Source organism: Balaenoptera musculus, chromosome 17 (assembly GCF_009873245.2).
Source record: "Balaenoptera musculus isolate JJ_BM4_2016_0621 chromosome 17, mBalMus1.pri.v3, whole genome shotgun sequence".
Lineage (NCBI taxonomy): Eukaryota > Metazoa > Chordata > Mammalia > Artiodactyla > Balaenopteridae > Balaenoptera > Balaenoptera musculus.
The window spans coordinates 45,506,272-45,518,943 of record NC_045801.1 but is presented as its reverse complement, the minus strand read 5'-3'; the positions used below and the strand labels follow the sequence as shown (position 1 = coordinate 45,518,943).

The 12,672-nt window shown below is 38.9% G+C and overlaps 1 protein-coding gene across 1 annotated transcript in view; it reads left to right on the top strand.

The window, feature by feature from the left end:
- The window catches only part of SLC26A7 (solute carrier family 26 member 7), a 205,299-nt gene that overhangs the window by 42,012 nt on the left and 150,615 nt on the right, over window positions 1-12,672 (top strand). Inside the window, exon 2 of the mRNA XM_036830403.1 lies at window positions 12,012-12,122. Within this exon, the coding sequence (XP_036686298.1) occupies window positions 12,012-12,122 (111 nt within the window). The remainder of the gene's footprint in view (window positions 1-12,011; window positions 12,123-12,672) is intronic.

Here is a 12,672-nt window from a genome sequence, read left to right as displayed (position 1 = left end):
GCGTGTAGGTCACCTGAGGGCGTCTATTCCCCACCCAGACAGGACGGGGTTAAAGGAGCAGCTGCTTCGGGGGTTCTGGCTCAGTCAGGCCGTGGGGAGGGAGGGGTACGGAGGAGGCAGGGCGAGCCTGCGTGGCAGAGGCTGGCGTGACGTTGCACCAGCCCGAGGCGCACCGTGCGTTCTCCCAGGGAAGTTGTCCCTGGATCACGGGACCCTGGCAGTGGCAGTCTGCACCGGCTCCCGGGAGGGGCAGTGTGGAGAGTGACCTGTGCTCGCACACAGGCTTTTTGGTGGCAGCTGCAGCAGTCTTAGAGTCTCATGACCGTCTCTGGGGTCCGCGCTGATCGCTGCGGCTAGTGCCCATCTCTGGAGCTCCTTTAGGCGGCACTCTGAATCCCCTCTCCTTGCGCACCGCGAAACAAAGAGGCAAGAAAAAGTCTCTTGCCTCTCCGGCAGCTGCAGACTTTTCCCCTGACTCCCTCCCAGCCAGCTGTGGTGCGCTAATCCCTTCAGGCTGTGTTCACGCCACCAACCCCAGTCCTCTCCCTGCGATCCGACCGAAGCCCGAGCCTCAGCTCCCAGCCCCGCTTGCCCCAGCGGGTGAGCAGACAAGCCTCTCGGGCTGCTGAGTGCTGCTCGGCACTGAGCCTCTGGGCAGGAATCTCTCCATTTTTCCCTCTGCGCCCCTGTTGCTGTGGGATCCGTGCTGATAGCCGCAGCTCGTGCCCCGCCTCTGGGATCCGCGCTGATAGCCGCGGCTCGCGCCCGTCTCTGGAGCTTGTTTAGGCGGCGCTTTGAATCCCCTCTCCTTGCGCACCAGGAAACAAAGAGGGAAGAAAAAGTCTCTTGCCTCTTCGGCAGCTGCAGACTTTTTCCGGACTCCCTCCTGGCTAGCTGTGGTGCACTAACCCCTTCAGGCTGTGTTCACGCCGCCAACCCCAGTCCTCTCCCTGCGACCGAAGCCCGAGCCTCAGCTCCCAACCCCGCCCGTCCCGGCGGGTGAGCAGACAAGCCTCTTGGGCTGGTGAGTGCTGCTCGGCACCGATCCTCTATGCGGGAGTCTCTCCGCTTTGCCCTCCGCACCCCTGTGGCTGTGCTCTCCTCCGTGGCTCCGAAGCTTACCCCCTCTGCTACCCGCAGTCTCCGCCTGCGAATGGGCTTCCTGGTGCGTGGAAACCTTTCCTCCTTCACGGCTCCCTCCCACTGGTGCAGGTCCCGTCCCTATTCTTTTGTCTCTGTTATTTCTTTTTTCTTTTGCCCTACCCAAGTACGTGGGGAGTTTCTTGCCTTTTGGGAGGTCTGACGTTTTCTGCCAGCATTCAGTGGGTGTTCTGTGGGAGCAGTTCCACGTGTAGATGTATTTCTAATGTATCTGTGGGAAGGAAGATGATCTCCACGTCTTACTCTTCCGCCATCTTCTCTAAGAGAGCTTCCTTCATGTTTTATAGTTTTCAGTGTACAGGTCTTTCACCTCATTGGTTAAGTGTATTCCTAGGTATTTTATTATTTTTGATGTGATTTTAAATGGGATTTTTTTCTTAATTTCTCTTTCTGTGAGTTCATTATTAGTGTATAGAAAAGCAACAGATTTCTGTATGTTAATCTTGTATCCTGCAACTTTTCTGAAATTATATATTAGTTCTAATAGTTTTTGGTGGAGACTTTAGGGTTTTTTATATAAAGGATCATGCCATTCTGCAAATAGTGATGGTTTTACTTCTTCCCTTCCAAATTGGATGCCTTTTATTTATTTTTCTTGTCTGATTTCTGTGGCTAGGACTTCCAATACTATGTTAAATAGAAGTGAGAGAGTGGGCATCCTTGTCTTACCCTGAAAATAGAGGAAAGGCTTTTAGATTTTCACCATTGAGTATGATGTTAGCTGTGTGTTTGTCATAAATAACCTTATTTGTTGAGATATGTTCTCTCTATACCAACTTTGATGAGAGTTTTTATCATGAATCAATGTTGAATTTTTGTCAAATGCTCTTTCTGTGTCTATTGAGATAATCACATGATATTTATCCTTCCTTTTGTTAATATGATGTATCACATTGATTGATTTGCAGATGTTGAACCATCCTTGCATCCCTGGAATAAATCCAAGTTGATCATGGTTTATGATCTTTTTCTATATTGTTGGATTCGGTTTGCTAACATTTTGTTGAAGATTTTTGCATCTATATTCATCAAAGATATTGACCTGTAATTTTCTTTTCTCTTTTTTAGTGTCTGGTTTTGGTATCATGGTAATTGGGCCTTATAGGATGAATTTGGGAGTGTCCTATCCTCTTCAATTTTTTGAATAGTTTGAGAGGCATATGTATTTGCTCTTCTTTATATTTTGGTAGAATTTCCCTGTGAAGCAGTCCAGTCCTGCACTTTTTTTTTTACAAATTCAACTTCAGTTCTAGTAATCAGTCTGTTCAGATTGTCTGTTTCTTCTTGATTCAGTCTTAGTAGGTTGTATGTTTCTAGAAATTTGACCATTTCTTCTAGATTGTCTAATTTGTTGGTATATAACTGTTCATATTATTCTCTTACAGTTTTTTGTGTCTCTGTTGTATTGGTTGTTATTTCTCTTCTTTCATTTCTTATTTTGTTATTAGGGTCCTCTCTTTTCTTCTTAGTTAGCCCAGCTAAAGATTTATTAATTTTGTTTATACTTTCAAAAAACCAGTTCTTATTTTCTTTGATCTATTCTATTGCCTTTTTGATCTCTATTTTATTTATTTATTCTCTGGTCTTTATTATTTCCTTTCTTCTGCTGACTTTGAGCTTGTTTGTTCTTTTTCTAATTCCTCTCCTTTCTTCTTAGTGAGCCTGGCTGAAGGTTTATTAATTTTGTTTATCTTTTCAAAAAACCAGCTCTTGGTTTCATTGATTTTTTGTTCTGTTGCTTTTTTCGTCTCTATTTATTTCCTCTCTGATCTTTCCTATTCCCTTCCTGCTGCTGGCTTTGGGGCTTTGTTTGTTTTTCTTTTTCTAATTCCTTTAGATGGTAGATTAGATTGTTTATTTGAGATTTTTCTTGTTTCTTGAGGTAGGGATTAATCACTATAAAATTCTCTTAGAACTGCTTTTGCTGTGTCTTGTAGACTTTGGAAATTTGTGTTTTCGTTTTCATTTGTCTCAAGGTATTTTCTGGTTCCCACTTTGATTTCTTCATTGATCCATTGTTTTTTTAGTAGCATGTTGTTTAGTCTCCCCATGTTTGTGTTTTTCCATTTTTCTTTCTGTAATTGATTTCTAGTTTCACACCATTGTAGTTGGAAAAGATGTTTGATATAATTTCTATCCTTCTAAGGTTGTTGAGACATGTTTTCTGGCCTATCATATGATCTATCCTGGAGAAATTCCATGTGCACTTGAAAAGAATGTGTATTCTGCTGTTTTGGGATTGAATGTACTGTAGATATCTCTTAAGTCCAACTGGTCTACTGTGTTATTTAAGGCCACTCTTTCCTTACTGATTTTTCTGTCTGGATGATCTGTCCATTGATGTATGTGGGGTGTTAAGGTCCCCTGCTATTATTGTGTTACTGTCAATTTCTCCTTGTGTCTGTTAATATTTGCTTTATATATTTAGGTGCTCTTACATTAGGTGCATATATGTTTGTGAATATTGTATCATCTTTTTGTATTGATTTATTTGATATTATATAATATCATTCATTGTCTTTTATTATAAACTTTGTTTTAAAGTTTACTTTGATATGAATATTGCTACCCGAGCTTTCTTTTCATTTCCCATTTCATGGAATATCATTTTCCATCCCCTCAGTTTCAGTCTGTGTGTTTCTTAGCTCTGAAGTGAATCTCTTGTAGGAAGCATATAGAATGGTGTTTTCAGTTTTGTCTTATAAAATCAGCCACCCTATGTCTTTTGATTGGTACATTTAGTGCATTGACATTTAAATTGATTGTTTGTTATATACTTACTGCCATTTTGTTATTTGTTTTCTTGCAGTTCTTCTCTGTTCTTTTCTTCTTCTTTTAGTATCTTCACTTGTGATTTGATGATTTTCTTTAGTGTTATGTTTATGTTCCTTTCTCTCTAGTTTTTGTATATCTATTGTAAGTTTTTGATTTCTGGTTACCATGGAGTTCATATATATTGAACTATAACTATATCTACTTATTTTAAACTGATACTTATTTAACTCAAACACATTCTAAAAGTTCCATACTTTTTCCTCCCCCACAACAGTGCTTTATGCTTTTGATGTCATATTTTACATCTTCATGTCAATCCCTTAACTGTTTATTGCAATCATAGCTGATTTTTCAATTTTTGTCTTTAACCTTTGTACTAGCTTATTTCAATTGTTGAACCACAGTCTTTAAATTTTCCTTTGCCAGTGGAATTTTCCTCCTCCTGTAATTTCTTGTTTTTTGTTGTAACCTTTTCTTTTTCACTTAAAGAAGACCCTTTAACACTTCTTGTCAGGTCAATTTAGTATTGCTGAACTCTTTTATTTTTTGCTTCTCTAAGAAGTTATAGCTTCTTCAGTTTTGATCGATAACCTTGCTGGAGAGAGTATCCTAGGTTGTACTTTTTTTTTCTTTCAGGACTTTAATTATATTACACCACTCCCTTCTGGCCTGCAGTTGCTGCTGAAAATCAGCTTATAGTCTTATGGGGTTTCCCTTGTATGTGACTCTTTTTTTCCTTTTGCTGTTTTTAAATCTTTACATTTTGCCATTTTAGTTATGATATATCTTTGTATGGGTCTCTTTAACTTCATCTTATTTGAGACTATCTGTGCTTCCTGTACCTGGACATCTGTTTAATTCTTCAGTTTTTAGTCATAATTTCATCAAATATTTTTTGAACTCTTTTTTCTCTCTCTTCTCCTTCTGGGACCCCTATAATGTGAATGTTAGTATGCTTGATGTTGTACCAGAGGTCTCTTAAACTGTACTCATTATTTTTAATTTGTTTTTCGTTTTGCTTTCCTGACTGTGTGAATTCCATTATTCTGTATTACAGATTACTTATGTTTTTTTCTGTATCACCTAATCTGCTATTAATTCCCTCCAGTGTATTTTTAATTTCAGTTATTGTTTCTTTAGCTCTGACTGGTTCTTTATAATATTTTCCAGTTCTTTGTTAAAATTCTCGTTATGTTAATCTGTTCTTTTCCCCAGTTCAGTTAGCATTCTTATTAGTATTGCTTTGAACTCTTTATTAGGTAAATTATCTCTGTTTCATTAGGTTTTTTTCAGGGCTTTTTTCTTATTTTTTCATGTGAAACATATTCTTCTGTCTTCTTAATTTGTTTAACTTTCTCTGACTCTATGAAATGATGTGAAACACTTATCTATCCTGATCTTGAAGGCATCCCTATGCAGTCTGCATGTTCCCAGTGCCCTTGTGTGTGAGCATCCCTATGTAGTCTGCATGTGCCCATGTCTTTGGTGGGAGAGCTGTATCTGAAGTGATCGTGAGCTCCTCTTCCTCTGTGCTGGCAGCCACCACCTTAGTGGGTGGTCTGGAATTGGAGGGGCTTGAGCCAGAGCCAGGTGCAAGTCAGGCTTCTACTGTACTCGGTGGTCATCACAGTCCAATTGGGTTTGGGGCCTGAGGGGCTGGAGCAGTAGCAAAGTTGGGTTTCTCGAGTGTGATGGCAATCTCCACCTTGGTTTGAGGTGGAGGTGGGAGGTAGCTATAATCTGAGGGCTTGGGGCTGCACTTCTGTGCTGATTTTACTTTTTCCCCAGTGTGTGCACCTTGGTTAGAGGCTGGGTCAGGGCCAGAGAGGTTGGTGGCACACCACTGAGCTGCCCCCTCCCAAATGTGAACAGGAATGCATAGGAAGCTCTTCAATGGTGGTGGACTCTTCCCTGGATCTAGCTTAGCTCCCTTGTGATTGTGCACAGGGGTGAACTCTGGTGGGATAATGCTATGATTTATCATGTAGTCTGACTTATTATGATAAAAAATCTTACCTTTGGTTTTAAAATAAATATCTCCTCTTCTATTATAGCCAAATGTAGTAATTCACCTGTGAGCTCAACATTTAGAATTGAAAATCATTGTTTGGTTTCTCTTTGGCAACTTCCAAAAAATGAATACAGTGCTTTAACATGATTTTGAGAAATGAATATTTTCAGAATTGACCAAAGCTTTCCATTTTTGTAGAAAGTAGGGGGAAGCTATCAGTGCTTTTTGGAGAGTGGCATTTCCTCAGTCATTGTTCACAAATAAGGTTGGTTAGATTATCTAGCAGGGGGTCCCTTTTTCTAATTTACACAAGGCTACTGAATGATTTAGCAGCAGGTAAGGTTAGATATGGGCTGGCCGCAGAGGCCAAGAGCCTGTAAGAGCTTTGCTTGAGCAGGTCAGCATGGTTTCAGCTTTCTTAGTATTTTTACAACTATTTTCTTTCTTGTGTACTAGAAATTGGAGAAACTAATGAGACAATTAAATTGTATTACTTCTTGTGGAAGAAGTTACTTCTTGTAGAAACTCAGTTCTACAAAGCCTTGAAAGACCGACCACAGTTCCAAATGTGGTTGGCCCAAATTTACTCACATTTGCCTTTAGACACTCAGTAAGCTCCATTTACTTAAAGTTATGGAAGCTAAGTACTAAGAATAGTGTCCTTGAGACTCCTCCCAACACAACTTCTAGTGATGGTACCATGTATAATAGAGATGGAATGGGACTTTACCTTTCACTTCTGAGTTTTGAGTAAGCAGTCTTCAGAAGACTATCTTTAACATTTAGCAACTTAATTTCTAGACACTCATTATTTAGGAACTAAATTGCTTAGATGCTATTTTAGATGATTCAAAATATGAATTTTTAATGATATTATATAGATTTAGGGATTATGAATTGGAAGTTCAAAGTTGGTAATATTATTTAATATTTTTTAAGGATAAGTGTTTCAGTCCTGTTCAGAATGTGAGATTGAACACCACAGCATCAAATGACCTCTTACTTTCTGCTCCCTCCAAAAACTAATACTTGTATGTTTGCTAGGGGTCCTATAACAAAATACCATAAGCTGGGTGACTTAAACAACAGAAATTTATTACCCCACAGTTCTGGAGGCTAGAATTCTAAAATCGAGGTATGAGCAGAGTTGATTTCTTCTGAGAGCTGTGAGGGAGAATTTGTTAATGTGCCACTCCCCTAGCTTCTGGTGGTTTGCTGGCAACTTTTGGTGTTCTTGGTATGCAGAATCATTATCCTGATTTCTGCCTTCATCTTTGTATGGCATTCTTCCTGTGTGCTTATGTTTCTTCACATGGCATTCTTTTATCAGTCATATTGGTTTATAAACTCACTGTATTCTGGGATAACTGCATCCTACACAATTACATCTGCAATGACCCTATTTCCAAATAAGGTCATATTCTGAGGTGCTAGGAATTAGGATTTCAACATATAAATCAGAGTGGGGAACAGTTCAACCCCTAAGAAAGCCCAAAGGTGTTTCATGAAAAGAATTGACTTTCTGGGAGCAGTGAATTCTACTGGAATTGTTGTTTCATTGAGTTGTGGTAACTGTAGTTTTCTGGGTAGTATTTGAAGCTCCATAACTAAATGCTACAGTCTATGAAATACTGCTGTTCTTGTATTCATGCTTGAGGGGAATAAACCAGTGCCTCTGAGTCTTAGCTGCCTGGACTCTCAATAAAGAAGTGAGGTCACTAAGCCAAGAAAATATAAAGTCCCCAATAGAACAGCTCTCTGTATGTAATTCCAGCACCAATTAACAACTTCAGATACACTATTCAATTTCTAGACATGATCTTTTGCAGTTCCAGTTTTCTTTAATTTTCTAAATAATTGCTATCATGCAAATCCAAATAAAACTGGTCTGAAGCTGAAATAAAAATATGTATCTTAAAATATAAAATATCATCTCTGTGATAAACAGTTCTCATTCTCACTAGCAGTGATTGGTCACTTTCTAGCAATCTCAGCCAAGAGATTGTAGTAAGTGCAGAGGCAGAGTGAGCTAACTACCTGCTTTCGTGTTCTTCCTTGGCAGAAGTCAGGCACTCAGTCTAGGGAAGCCATTTTCACTGTAGCCTGGGTTGGAGGGGCAAGGGGTGCCAGTGGTAAATGTCCAACTTCACACTCAGGGTCCCTCAAAAGGTGGGGAGTGTTCATAAGCCCTGAAACTGCTGATAATATTGACATGGGAATATGGAGTCTCTTCTACTATAATAACCGTTATCACACCTATAAAACATGTTTTCTTAAAAGTTGCATCTTTCAAAGTCTTCTAGTGACCATTCTTTAGTGGATATATCAGACTTGCATTACCAATACATGATTTTTGATTTTTAAAAATAATCAGCTATCTAAAGATCTGGTTATGGGTTTTCTCCTCCAATCAATCTCTCTCTCTCTCTGTCTCTCTCTCTCTCTCTCTCCATTTCTCCTCTCATTCCTCCTCTGTCCCCTTTTGGCACCCTTTGGCCTAATACCCATTTTGTTTTTATTCTTCTATACTTTTGTTTGTTGTGTTGCTTTTGCTCTTATCTAAGTGAGATTAAATAATACAAATATCTATCAGTATTTGCAGCAATTTTCCCCCAAAGTAATAGAGAGTTCTAATTCTGCTCTGATTGAATTGAACACCCTGTTTTATTAAACATGGAGAAAAGTGTAGATAATTCTACTAATTTTAAGTGACTCTAACTAGTTAATATTTTCATTATTTTTGGAGGATTTAACATATTTTAGTTTGTATGAAAATATGTATTTTGGTTACAGTATGAACCAGAATAATAAATGAATCAGAGAAAGAAAACTTTATGCAGTTTCCTCTCCTTTTCGGAGGTAGGTATGGGAGGGTGGTTTGGGTTTTTTAGTTATCTATGGAAGGGGTACTTGAAATTTTAAAGCATTGTATTTCTGAATTAGTTCATTCCTTCATTTTGGCCATTGTTCATTGTCATATTAGCAGAGAAGTAGATTCTCACTGAGAGTGTACAACACTTGCTTAATGTGAAAGCTCAGTATCAGTGTCATTTGAGATAAAGGAAGTGTCTACATGATTTCTGGTCTTTGAGATCGTTCTTGTAAAATCTACTGAAGTGATATTTTGCATTTATAGGTCTAGAGATCTTTTAAAGATTGCAGTTAGAAATGTTTTCCACGATTATTCCTATTTTAATTTGATAGGAATAAGAGATCCAAAGAAATTCTGTTTTTGAACTAATTTTTTATAGATTTCACTTGGGATGAACAGAGAGAGAGAGAGAGAGAGAGAGAAAGAGAGAGATGAGTTTTGTAATAAAGCAAACAAAAAGTACCTACTCACAAGGCAAGAGGAGAGAATCCAGCTGCTTCTAGTTTTGTATTTACGTTTGCTGTTGCAGGTGGAGTAGAAATTAGCCAAATAGGGTACTTCCGGCAAACTTGATTCTGTTGGTATTTACCTCATCTCTCAGAATTTAGTGTCCATGCAATTCAGCCAAGGTGCTTTTGTTAAATATGCCACATGCATATTTCCCTTTCCCCCCATCACTGATTTAGTAGATCTGGGTGATTTGAAATGTGGGCAACATTTTTTCTTACTTGGAAGCACTCTGTATTTCTGTCTCTTGATAGGTAATTTTTATCAGGTAACTCATTCTGAAAATGGATGAGAAAAAGTTGCTTTTTAGCTTTCCATATGACTGATTTAATGCACACAATGTTTTTACACAGTTGCTTACACTATAATAAATGCCAGGAGGTGTTTGTTATTGGGGTGGGGGAAAGTTTAGCTTCATACTGTTAACCTGGCTTGGAGACCTGCACTTTCACACGACCTTTCTCAACAGCAAGATTGCTGCCTCTCATCCTGCCTGTGTGAAATTCTAGAGCAGCCTCTGCCACTGACTCTTCTATAACAACTTTCTATTTGTCTTTACCAGACTTTTAGGAATACATTGTCAGCAAACAAGCAACCCAAGCAGGTTTTTTTTTTTTTTTTTTTTTTTTTTTTTTTCCCCAAGCAGGTTTTTAACACTGAAGAAGGGACTGGTTATTGGTAGATCTTTCATGCATTTTAATTGTAACTGAAATATCTTGTACTTCTTAAAACAAAATATTTGATGTAAAACTAGAGTTTATTTATTTTAAAGAGATTAAATTTAACTTTAAAATAGTAAAGGTTAAACAGTAGAAAGTACTGATATGGGAACCAGATTGCCAGGCTCCATAGTGTGAATAATTAACTGGCCTAATGTTCAGGTAATCTAGGTTCTAATGCCAGCTCCTTCCTCAAATCTTTCTGTAGCTTGTCAAGTCCATTATGCTCAATCAAATGGCTATCATTAAACCGTGTAAACTTGAACGGATTATCAGAACCTAGCTGAACTGATCTTGGAGAGGCAGCAGTGAGCAGTGGCTTAATTCCCTGCCCAGGAATTGAACCTGGGTAGCCTGGATGAAAACCAGGAACTTTAGCCACCAGACCATCAAGGGCTAGAGGCTAGAAGTTATTTTTCCTTGGCTCTCGCCCCCAGTGAAAAATGCATTTCTCATGGAGGCAAAAACTGTAAAAACAGGTACAAAGTTTATTATTAGAGACATAGCACACCAAGTGGGATAGAACACAAAGAAATTGTTAAGATAGAAGCGAGGCAGAGACGCACACCCAGAGAGAAAGGGTGTGGGCGTCCTCCCTAATGAGGAGGAGAGCAGTAAAGAGTCACTTATATAGGGCAGTTCTTCAGGGTCTTTGTTTACCTTTGGCCAATTATCTGGTTTCTTCTTCCACACCTGACCTGCCGTAGGACGCTTCCCAATATGCACGCGCAACTTTTTTCCATAATGGATTTCAGCCCAGGGGTGGCCTTAGCATCACATATTATGAGGTGGTGCCCCCTTCTTTTTGAGCCTTTCTGCGCATGCGCAGTGTCTCCCTTGCCCCAAGGATGGGAAATGCATGACCTCTTGATCTTTACTCAGACAGGGTTTAGCCTCTCTCTGTTCCTGCCATGACTGTTATCTTAGAGTGTCCTCAGGAGACAAAGCCTAGCTATTTACCCTGTTCTGTTGTTATTTCTATTTCAAAGTGCAGACAGGAGGCTGGTTGTAAATATCTAACCTGGAGCCCACCTAGCTCCTGTCTCAGGAAATGTAAACAGGAGGCTAGTTGTAAGTGTCCAGCCTGAAGCCCATCTTTTTCTCTCCCCAAGGAATGTAAACAGGCGGGCAAGTTGTAAATCTCTATCCTGGGGCCCATCTATCTCCTGCCTCAGAACTAGCTGTTTAATGCCAAGGATCAGCGGCAAACAAGATCACTTTAATCAATTTATCCTCATGTATACTATGGTCACGTTTAAATAGCTAGTGGTAATTTAGACATGTCTAGGAAAATTTTCTATGTGCCTGTGACAAACAAACTGTGCAGGCAGTAGTATCTAAGGAGAACAGAAATGAACAATTTTAAGGTACACCTTACTTATTCTTTGAATAAATGAAGTTGATTATTTTTCACTCTAAGAAATTGTACCTGAATATAGGCTGGGGTCTAGTTATGAGATATGCGTGGATTCACACACTGGCCCAACACTGGGATACACAATCTTAGGCCAGCCAGCTAGCCAGACAACCAGGCACCTTTGAATGTGTGCATCCTTTTTGCCCCAGCCTTAATTACCTTTCATGTCAGGCTTCTTATTTGTCAGTGGTATTGCTACTAGTTCTGCCTATTTCACAGATGCTATTGTGTGAATAGAATGAACTTGTGAAAATGATTCTCACTTTTACCAGGAAGACACTCTGAGCTAATGTCTTCTTGTAGCCATCTCTGTAATCAAGTAAAAAGTAGTAGGCCAAAAAGAATGGTTTTAGAATTGAAATGTAAATATGAGCTAATGAGTAAATTTTCTGTTATTTAGGACAATGATGCTAGTCTTTCACTGAGCAAGTAGAATAATTACATCATAATTCCTTTCATCATTAAATAAACCAATATCCATTCTACTTTGTAATGGACTGTATCTTGGGGTCATAAGATGGTCCTATTTACCGTGGTTCTTCTTCACAGGGTTGGCCTTTGCTGTTCTCTCATCTGTGCACCCCGTGTTTGGTTTGTATGGGTCTCTGTTTCCTGCCATCATTTACGCCATATTTGGAATGGGACGTCATGTTGCCACAGGTAATAATTTCTGTCTATGCTTATGCTTCTCATATTACTAATGAAGGGGACTCAAGTGATCATTTGTTACGGATTACATTTCCAATGTAATTCTTACTTTACTACTGAAAATATTAGGGCAAATATTATCAGCAAATAATATCAGCAAATATTAGGGCAAGACATTTAACTTTCTGTGCCTCAACACATACTGTGATTTATTGCTATATTACTATGGTTATTGTTAGAGAATCTGTTCATTTTTAAGTTGTAAAAAGACTGTAAGAGAAGGATAAATGTTCTGAATTTACAATGAAATGAAAATAAGCACTTTGAGGAAAAGACTATAAAATTTAGTTACTCAAATATTAAAAATTATTTTCCATGTACTTAATATTTAGATTAAACAATCTTTTAAGTTCTTCCAAGCTAGGTTCTACAATGCCCTCTAATTAGTATATCTCTTACATTGCCTAGCATTTCATTACCAAATAAAATGTGAACAAGTAATCTGATAATAGAGCAGCCTGGTTAAAAACAAGGGCTTGGAAGTTAGATAGACTTGGGTGTG